The following is a 10076-nucleotide window of genomic DNA, read 5'->3' on the forward strand; positions in this document are numbered from 1 at the left end:
GGAGTAGTAAGATGAGGGTTTTGGGTAAAAAATTAAGGCTGAGAAGTTGTAAGATTGGGGGGTGAGGGGAAGAAGGAGGCTGGAAGGTTGTATTTGACCCTCCATTGCATCGTCCTATATATCCTAAATTTTTACTACTTTATACCCTCGTACAACTGTCTTACTTACATTGTTTTAATTTCTAAGTAGATTAAGTAGATCCTCTCACATTCCACCGTGCACTCCAGCCTCTTACTACTTTCATCCTCTATTTCCTCTCCCGCCACGTGAGGGAAGGAACCGCCGCGTCCGGCTTTCTCAGGGCCGTAAAACCGGAGTCCGGAGACGCGATCGAGGCGTGCTTCCGCGTGGCCGATGGGGCCATACTACAGCCGAGGTTTGGCCGTACAGCGGCCTTAGGTTGGCCGTTCGACGGCTATAGGTTTAGTACATGACGGATGCAGCTTGGCTGTACGACGTCTGACGACGCCTTACGATGGTCATAACGCACTCATTACTGAAATAGCGCGGCAGGAGTTGCTTATATAAGACTGGTCGTTATCTCCCCTCATCATTACTGCGGGAGCAGCGGTTGAGTGTTCACGCAATGTTCCCACACCTGATCTTAATAACCAAATGCATTTAGTAACTTAATAGACTATGACGATTGCATAATATGCAGACTCTTTGGAATGCAAAACTTTTAACATAAATAAAAGTTCTCATATTATAAATAACCAACGCATTATTTCAATCAAACTTCAAAGGATACGTAACGTTTTTGTGACGCTAGCGTTTTGGCCAATAACACCGAGTTATAGGTCCTGTTTGTCACTTCTCAGCGGCGTCACGGTAACAGAAATTCATGCTTGTTGGGTGACTGGTATAATGCAATTACTATCAAATATTCATCCAAACTCATTACCAAGAGTTTCATAAATAATCCCAGAAAATTGCATGGGCCAAATCTCTTAGTATGTAGAGTCATTATAGGCTTCTTGTTCAGTCCCGAGCGGAAGCGTGTTTTTAAAGTGTGTTCATGACTTACCCTTGACGTGCACATGCAAAATTTCAGAGAAAATTTGACATCGATCTCATTTTGTGCTCAAGTGTGCATGATAATCTTACACGAGAGATTGACCAACGATTGGCTCAGGCATAAAATGAATGGCCGGAATTTAGCCTAAACAGAATCTTTATTCTCATAAATATCATTTGTGAACATTATATACGCTTTTGACATAAATTTTAATTACCGTCATAATTCGTGAGGCTCTGGGAAAAGTGTCAAATGTCACGTCAGACTCACAACGCAATTTTCATTGCCTCGTGCGTAGTCCAAATATCGTAAGATTGTTTCCCATTAATGGAGAAATCTTTAGAGTCATTTTCTGTTATTAATTAGGTAACTTATTTCATTTTTGGATGAAAAATAATTCAAGTGGCCCAGGGTGGCCCAGTGGTTAAAGTTCAGAGTACAAGGATTGGAGCAGAGAGGCGCGGGTTTGATCCCAGCTCTGTGCGCCAGTTTCTGGTCAGAATCGGCGAAGAGGCCGGGCGGTTAAGCACAGCATAATTGTAGCAGTGAGTTGCGGGTTCGAGACCGCAAAATGCTGGGAATGTTTTGCGATGTTAAGAATCGGCAACAGGCCTACGGCCTAATGAACGCTGAAACCGCTATTATTTATTAATATTATTATTATTATTATTATTTAAGTGATCCAGATGTTGATTTTTCATATTTTCCCAGGGCGTGATGGGCACGTGGGTGCTGTGTCTTGCTGTGGTGGTGCTGCAGTTGGCGCAGCTGGGGGAGGTGGAGGGGATTTTCAGCTCCTTGGGGGGTTTTGCTTCCACCAGCGCCGCCACCAGCGTTGGTCTCAGTACGTAATGAGAGGGAGGGAGAGGGTCAAATGAGGGGAGGAGGAAGATCCACTAGACAGAAGATGCTAAACTAAGAAAAATGAGTGGGTCATATGTCCAAATAATGACACTCTTTCTTACCCACAACACCAGCAGAGAGCGGACGTAGCATTGATATGCCCATTTACCGGACCGAAATGGGAGGACTACGAACATAAGGACGAAAACTGCATCGGAATTTGGTCAATTTCTCACTCTGAGGTCAATTTCTTTTCTCTGAGTGTAGTTGGTGATGGCCCCTGAAAGTTTATGTGCTGACAGAGTTTGATGCAGTTGATATATGTGAGATCAAACTAACGGGATTCTTTTGTACTCAGGTGCAGCAAATGCAGCAGTGGCTGCAGGTGCAGCAGCTGTAGCTGCAGCTGGCATAGCAGGACTCGGTATAGCAGCAATAGCCTTCAAGTCTGTCGGCTCAAAGGGGCGAGGTGAGCTAAGCAGCTGTGTGATGAAGACAGTTGTGTTTTGTGCAGATGCGTAAAGTAGATATCACCTTATGACGGCAGCTGTTGACGGCGGATCAGCTGCTTTGAGATAAAACTTGTGTTGTATTGTGAAGTGTGCATCTGTGTGACAACTACACACACCAACCACACATGACGAACGCATCAGTCAAATATTCCTATCATGTCAGCGCACATGAAACACGTTTGTTCACAGTTCCTCGCCATCGTCCTAGAGTTTTATGATCGATCATTCATGCTAGTCTTTTTCACCCCCGGGGTGAAAAAAATAATAATGCTACAATTATTTGGTTTAGTTCATTACAATATCATCCCACTCCGTGCCGACCGCCGATAACAACAGCATCCTGCAGTTGATTCCTTCCACAGATTTCTTCTACTCAGCAGCGGTAGGGATAATACAACTCTTTTGTCCCATTCGTTTAGTCCTTAATCCTTAAGACACGCCAGCCCTGATAGTGAAGATCTTTTAAAAAATATACCGAGACATTTTTATAATCCACCGAAACCTTTTCCTAAATCTAATTCTGCTCATATTAATCTAAATTCTAAACCATCCAGGTCTCTTCTTAAAGTTATTAGTGGGACAGCTCGGTGCAGGCGGTGGCCATTTTTGACTCATGACGGCTACGGCGGCAACCACTACAACGACCTCCACCATCACCACCACGGGGGTGGCTACGGGAGCGGCTACCACAGACGACGGTCCATACGGGAGGCCGAGGACCTTCCCCTGGTGAACCCCACCGTCGAGGATGAGAGGTTTGCAACCATGTTATTTTTATTATTTCGTTGTTGTTTGAGTTAATGGCGAGTAAATGTCTCTGCTCTGCTAGCGTGCCCTCACCCGTCTGCTTTTGGTGAGGGACAAGCGCATGGCGTCGCTCATCTTTTTGATGGGAGACGCTCCCCTCCGAGTGCGAACTAGTAATTTAACAACAGAAATACTTTAAGTAACGCCAGATATATTGTGTTTATTTATAAGAGATTGCTCGTTTACATCCCGAAGGCGTCGGGCTCTAAAAGACTGCCCCATTGCGAGTTGTGAAGACCAAAAGTCCGCTATCGAATAGTAACGAAATAAATTTTATTACAGATTCAATAAGCAAATATGCGATATGAAAGACTTTCTGCCTGGCGTCAGAGGCTGGCGTTGAATGTCCAATATTTCTCCGTCTAACTTTGATGCATAAGTAATGAAGAAATGAAGATGGCATGTTGACGGCGTAAATAACGGCTACGGAACACGCGTTTGGTGTCGATGGCATGCAGTAATACTATAATAAATAGGAAATGTCAAACACTTAAAAATATTTCATGATTGTTTGATGTTTGCTCACTGATATTCGATTTCCAGAGACAATAGTTGCGAGTTTCACATTTCTTAGAAAATGCTAAAATATTACTAACAATCAACATTTCTATCGCTCGTAACTAATCGAAGTGGCATGCCTTTCAGTGTTAGAGTGAGCTTATTGAATGGTTAGCCTAACCAATTATAGGTTAAAGTGAGAAGTATGCCTAGTACATTTAACGCCATACACGGAGAAATATCAGGATTGTTTTCTAACTTGTATAACAGGAGAAACTGAAATTGCGGATCACGGTAGATTATAAAGAATAGGCCACATTTTTGGGTAAGGTTGCACATGCCGGCAGCACAGCAAGAACAGCAACCCTGTCTTACAGCACTCTGTCCCTAGGCCTCCTGTCCCCAGCAGTTTCCAGCTGTCCCCCAGCAGTCCCCAGCAGTCCCCAGCAGCCCACTAACCGTTCCCCTGCAGTCCCTAAAAGTCCCCTAACAGTACCCAGCAGTCCCCTAACAGTCCCCAGTAGTTCCCAACAGTCCACTAACAGTCCCCAGTAGTTCCCAACAGTCCACTAACAGTCCCCAGCAGTCCCATAACAGTCCCCAGTAGTCCCCCAGCAGTCCCCGACAGTCCCCCAGCAACACCCTCCCTCCCCCAGACGCAGGTGGTGGGGATGGTGGCGGCTATGGACCCGCTGGGGTGCGGCCTGAAGCTCGTGTGTCAGCTCTACACTGACACCCCCCGCCCCCTCACATACACTGAGCGCAGTGTCAAGGCCATGTTCAGGTCAGGGTTAAATGTATTTATAAAGGGAAAATTTAAATTAACAAAATTTAAAAAGGTTGCTGTTAAAAAATAATAAAGATTTAAAGTCAAATCTAAAATAAATTGCTAAGGAATAAGGAGCAAGATTTTGTAGTACCTTTCACATACACTGAACGCAGTGTCAAGGCTATGTTCAGGTCAGGGTTAAATATATTTAAAAATACAAACATTAAATTAACAAAATTTAAAGATGATGACGTTAAAGTAACAAAAATGATTTATGAGGTTAAATAAACAATTGTTAAGGCTGACTACTAAGGAGCAAGATTCAATTATGGAAATTAAAATATATTCAGGTGCAGGTTAACTGAGCCGGTTAACCCGACATCTTTGCTGGCCGAAGTTCTTGTCTTAGCCAATAACTTCAGGCAATGAATTAAAATTGGCAAATTCCGTTCCTAGTATTTTTTTTGGCTTCTGAACACTATTGAATAAATCTTTAAAACAGTTATTTAGAACCACTAACCAACCCAAAATATGATATTTAGTAATAACCCAGCGGGCATTCGGTGGTTGAATCAACCTTGAATCAACTACACATTACGACATTAATATCGGGGTGAAAGGATGTTTAGAATGAAAATTGAAGCAACATCTTTCAAGTAACGTCGTACTGATGTTACAATTCAACGTTGAATCAATGTTGCTACTACGACGTTGCTGCAACGTTGAATTCTATGGTTGAATCGACATTGAAACAACTACGCATTCCGACATTGAGATCGGGGTGAAAATAGGTTTAGAATGAAAATTGAAGCAACGTCTCTCATGGAACGTCGTACTGACGTTACAATGCAACGTTGAATCAATGTTACTACTACGACATTGCTGCAACATCGAATTCTCTGATCGAATCAACATTGAAGACCCAACCTGTTTTTCGTCCGTGGCAGGATTCGAACCCGGAATCGCTGGAGACCGCGCGACGCCTTAGCAACCTTGACCACGGCCGCTCGCGTGCATGAGCAATAGAAATAAGCTAAAGAATTGTTCGACTCCTTGAAAATTGAACTGCGAATATTCTCTGGTCATTAATCGTGCACTTATATACAGTATATGTATTTCATTCAAAGTTGGTGTGATAACATTAGTTTCATGCTGGTAAATAGCCAAACATTCAACGTACCGATATCGACCATTTTTCAACGTTGAAATAAGGTTGTTTTCCTTCCTTTCTAGTTTTAGTCAGATTTCGACGTTGATCGGACGTTTAATTTTGGTTGTTCAGCATTTCAACCTAAAATCAATATTGATTGAACGTTTAAAAATAATAAATAAATTGCTAAGGAATAAGGAGCAAGATTTTGTAGTACCTTTAACATACACTGAGCGCAGTGTCAAGGCTATGTTCAGGTCAGGGTTACATACGTATATTTAAAAATGCAATCTTTAAATTACCAAAATTTAAAAAAGATGATGTTAAAATAACAAAAATAATTTATGAGGTTAAATAAATAATTGTTAAGGCTGAATACTAAGGAACAAGATTCAATTATGGAAATTGATATATATTCAGGTGCAGATTACCTGGGCCGGTTAACCCGACATCTTTGCTGGCCGAAGTGCTTCCCTTAGCCAATAACTTCAGGCAATGAATTAAAATTTGCAAATTCCGTTCCTAGTATTTTTTTTTTTGCTTCTGAACACTATTGAATAAATCTTTAAAACAGTTATTTAGAACCACTAACCAACCCAAAATATGCATTTAGTAATAAATATCTGCATGAACACCATTATTGTAGGTCAAAGGTCATGTCACATCATGACGTCTTTCCTGTGTTGAAATAATTGGCTTACTTAATATAATTACTTTATTTATTCTAAATAAATAATTATTCCTGCGCAGCGGGGTACGGGTACGTGGACCCCACGACCCGAGGTACGGGTACGTGGTGGCCGCGGACACGGGCAAGCGGGGGCACGACTGTACCCATGCGTACCCCAGCTGTCCTCTGACGGGGGAACAGGCCACGCAGTACCTCAACAGTCTGGCCATCTGAAGGACAGTCGGGCCATCAGATGAACATTGAGTTCATCATATGGACAGTGGGATCTTTTGATGGACAGTCGGGCCATCTGTAAGCCAGTCAGATTCAGATGGACAGTTTGATCATCAGATGGAGAGTTGGGCCATCTGGTTTACAATCGAACCATCCATCTGAAGAACAATAAGAACTCAGGTTGCGTTATTAAGTTAACTCTCGTGCCTTGTACATATCTTGCTATACACGTGTACTACCTAAGTGATGTACTATTGAATGTGTAATGTTATAGTGGTACATTGCTCCGGTGGGCGGGTCTAAACACGCTGATGTTACTTGGATCATCCAATATACAATAGTCTTGATTTTTGTATTGTTGTCTCAATTATTGTTGTATTGTTGTATAGTCTCAACAATGTGTTTTGTTTGTGCAAATAAATTTGTTATTGTTGCTGCTGCTGTTATTATGTTTTTAAGCTGTTTTTGTCGGTAAAGTTGTTATTATAGCTGCCGCAGGTATCGATAAATAAAGATATTAAAATCAAACTGAATTTTAACTCCTTATGCTTAACGCCAAAGCTCCAACCCTTGCTAACGGAGACTGCCTAACTTCTACCAATACCTGGAAGTTTGGGCTGGAAAGCAAAACGACCTTGTGTTAAAGGTATCAAGTGCTCACTAATATATAAGTTTTCACACGCACAAACACCTCTGTTATGTTGGACACATCTTGTGGTGATGTGTACCCAACAGGCTGTGCGTGTTACGGGATGTGTAGCCGGCAGCATCATACGGGACATTAATTCAATTTTTTGTATTTTATTTCTATTTTATATTTGTAATATTTGAAGTATATTGGGAGGTCAAAAAAGGTGGTATGGCCACTAGCATATCTATGTGTTTTGCGGGCAGATAGTTGCATATTTTTACCAATAAATAATGATATTTTATGTATAGTATTTCGGTTCGGAACTTAACAATTTTATGCAGAATTTAATGCTGTTACAGATAATTTACCAGTATATGAAAATTTGTCGTTTCAAATTAGTTTAATTAATCAAATTAGATTAATTTAAATTGACCTTCTTCAATTAGGCATTTTCCAAATTAAATACAAATTTGTCATTTCCAAGCAATTTGGCTTCTACTTCCCCGTAGACTTCGAGTTCAAACTAGCGCTTCTATTGTTATACATTCTGGGGTAAAAACATCCAGGGACAAAATCATCAAGGACAACATTATTTACGGCGAAGTATCTATAGTACATGAGTATCTAGGATAAAGCAATTTACGGCAAGATATCTAGGACAAAATTATCTAGGACAAAAGTATTTTCGCGACATATCTAGCGCAAAAGAATTTAGGATAAAAATATTTACGGCAAGGTATCTAGGGCAAAAGTGTCTAGGAAAAAAATATTTATAGCAAGGTATCTAGTGCAAAGCAACTTGTGTGAAGTAGCTAGTGTAAAGTCTCCAGCGTATAATATCTAGTGTAAAGTAGCTAGCGTAAAAAATCCAGTGTAAAGTATCTAGCGTAAAATACCTAGTGTAAAGTATTTAGCGTAAATTATCTAGCGTAAAATATATCGTGTAAATTATCTAGTGTAAAGCATCTAGTGTAAATTATCTAGTGTAAAGCATCTAGAGTAAAGTATCTAGTGTAAAGCATCTAGTGCAAAGCATCTAGTGTGAAGTACCGTATCTAGTGTAAAGCATCTAATGCAAAGCATCTAGTGTGAAGTACCGTATCTAGTGTAAAGCATCTAGTGTGAAGTACCGTATCTAGTTTAAAGCATCTAGTGTAAAGCATCTAGTGTAAAGCATCTAGTTAAAGTATCTTGTCAAAAGCATCTAGAGTAAAGTATCTAGTGTAAGGCATCTAGTGTAAAGCATCTAGTCTAAAGTACCTAGTGTAAAGTATCTGGTGTAAATCATCTAGTGTAAAGTATCTAGTGCAAAGTATCTAGTGTAGAGTATCTAGTGCAAGAGCATCCGGGTATCAAAAGAATTTAATACAAATGTATCTAAACATTTGTGTTTGATTCGCTGAATTAGTTAAGGCATGACTCTTACCTGCACACCTCTACTTTGTATGTTCGCTCAACTTCTCATGTCGTCTTATAAGTAAATAAAAAAATTGATTTAACTTTTATTTTCGGATTACAATTTCTGAAATGATCAATATCCATGATGAATGAACTAACCACATATGAACAATATTCCCAATAGAGTCTATTGATCATAAGTCACATTAAGTTATGTCAGTTTCGTGATTAATGCTTCTTTGCAACGTTCTCATCTCTATTATTTGTATTCACAATTTCTTCCACTAGTTTCTACTCAGCCTAGTGTTACTAAATCAAGGCTACAGTTTCCACTCTTAACTGCATGTCTATATACTAGATATTCAATTTAGTGTCTAACAATGCAATATCATCAATAAATTGGAAAGTATTTGCTAATCACATTAATAGCGCTCCGTCGAACTGCAATGCTTACCACTATTTTTTGTTTAAAATCAATTCGTTGACACGAATTACTTCACTGCTGCAAAATCAACAGACCGGAACTATTTGTTTACGCGCTTGCCTGCAATACTGGTCATAAAAACTATTAATTTATCATCTATATTACCACAAAATACTAGATATATCTTAATGAAATGACCAAATAAGTGCCTGGTCGTTTGATTTAGCAAGATAATGTCAATTTTGCTCACATCAGTCATCATTAATGCGTCAATCGGTCCTCTATATGAACTTTCCTCTTTACTTTTTTAATGAAAATGTCCTCTTAATTATGTTAAACTTTACTGCTTATATATTTTCTGCAGCCCCGTTACTACAGCTTTAACTCAACTTTAGAGTAGCTCGAGTTGAAAACTATTTCTTCTACAGGCAACTACAAGATATTCTATAAAAATACTGTAATATATCGTGTAAAATATACGATATACGACTGCACTATAAAAATAATGTTATATACTATGTTATATACTATATATACAATACTGTTAACCATGTTCTAATCCCACCTTGTGACAGGCATATCACAATCATAACCAATCAAGTTAACCCTTCTCACCTCTCCTCACGCATCAGTCAACCCTTTTCACCCTTACCCAAGTATCGTTTCAACTCTTCTCACTCCTCCTTTAAACTACAGTCACGTATTCCAGCCTCGTACCCAAGCTACGAGTATGGGATGCAGTCTCGAATCCCTAATAAGAGGGTTAAGTACAGACACGTGAATTCCGGCAACTGGCAGTCGAAGTTCCACGTAGTCTTTATTGCAGCACTTGGTAAGGCCACGTATGACATGAGAGCTGGCGTAGAATGACGTTGAGAAGGGTTGGGTAAGATACATAGGAAGGAGTGAAGAGGGGAGACTTGAACGTATAGCCCCGTTTCTGAAATTCATCGCATCACCTCACCCCGTATCCTGGACACTCTGCATCACCTCACCCCGTATTCTGGACACTCTGCATCACCTCACCCCGTATCCTGGACACTCTGCATCACCTCACCCCGTATCCTGGACACTCTGCATCACCTCACCCCGTATCCTGGACACTCTGCATCACCTCACCCC

At 40.4% G+C, this 10076-nt stretch overlaps 1 protein-coding gene across 1 annotated transcript in view; it reads left to right on the plus strand.

Annotated features, from left to right (window-relative positions):
- Positions 1-569: 569 nt before the first annotated feature.
- The window catches only part of LOC108682865, a gene marked incomplete at its 3' end in the record, with an annotated part of 12570 nt that continues 3063 nt past the window's right edge, over positions 570-10076 (plus strand). Inside the window, 3 exon segments of the mRNA XM_018172111.1 lie at positions 570-831; positions 1730-1862; positions 2220-2330. Coding sequence (XP_018027600.1) covers positions 1736-1862; positions 2220-2330 — 238 coding nt within the window.

The sequence above is a fragment of the Hyalella azteca genome, unplaced genomic scaffold (assembly GCF_000764305.2).
Source record: "Hyalella azteca isolate HAZT.00-mixed unplaced genomic scaffold, Hazt_2.0.2 contig6269, whole genome shotgun sequence".
Taxonomy (NCBI): Eukaryota; Metazoa; Arthropoda; class Malacostraca; order Amphipoda; family Hyalellidae; genus Hyalella; species Hyalella azteca.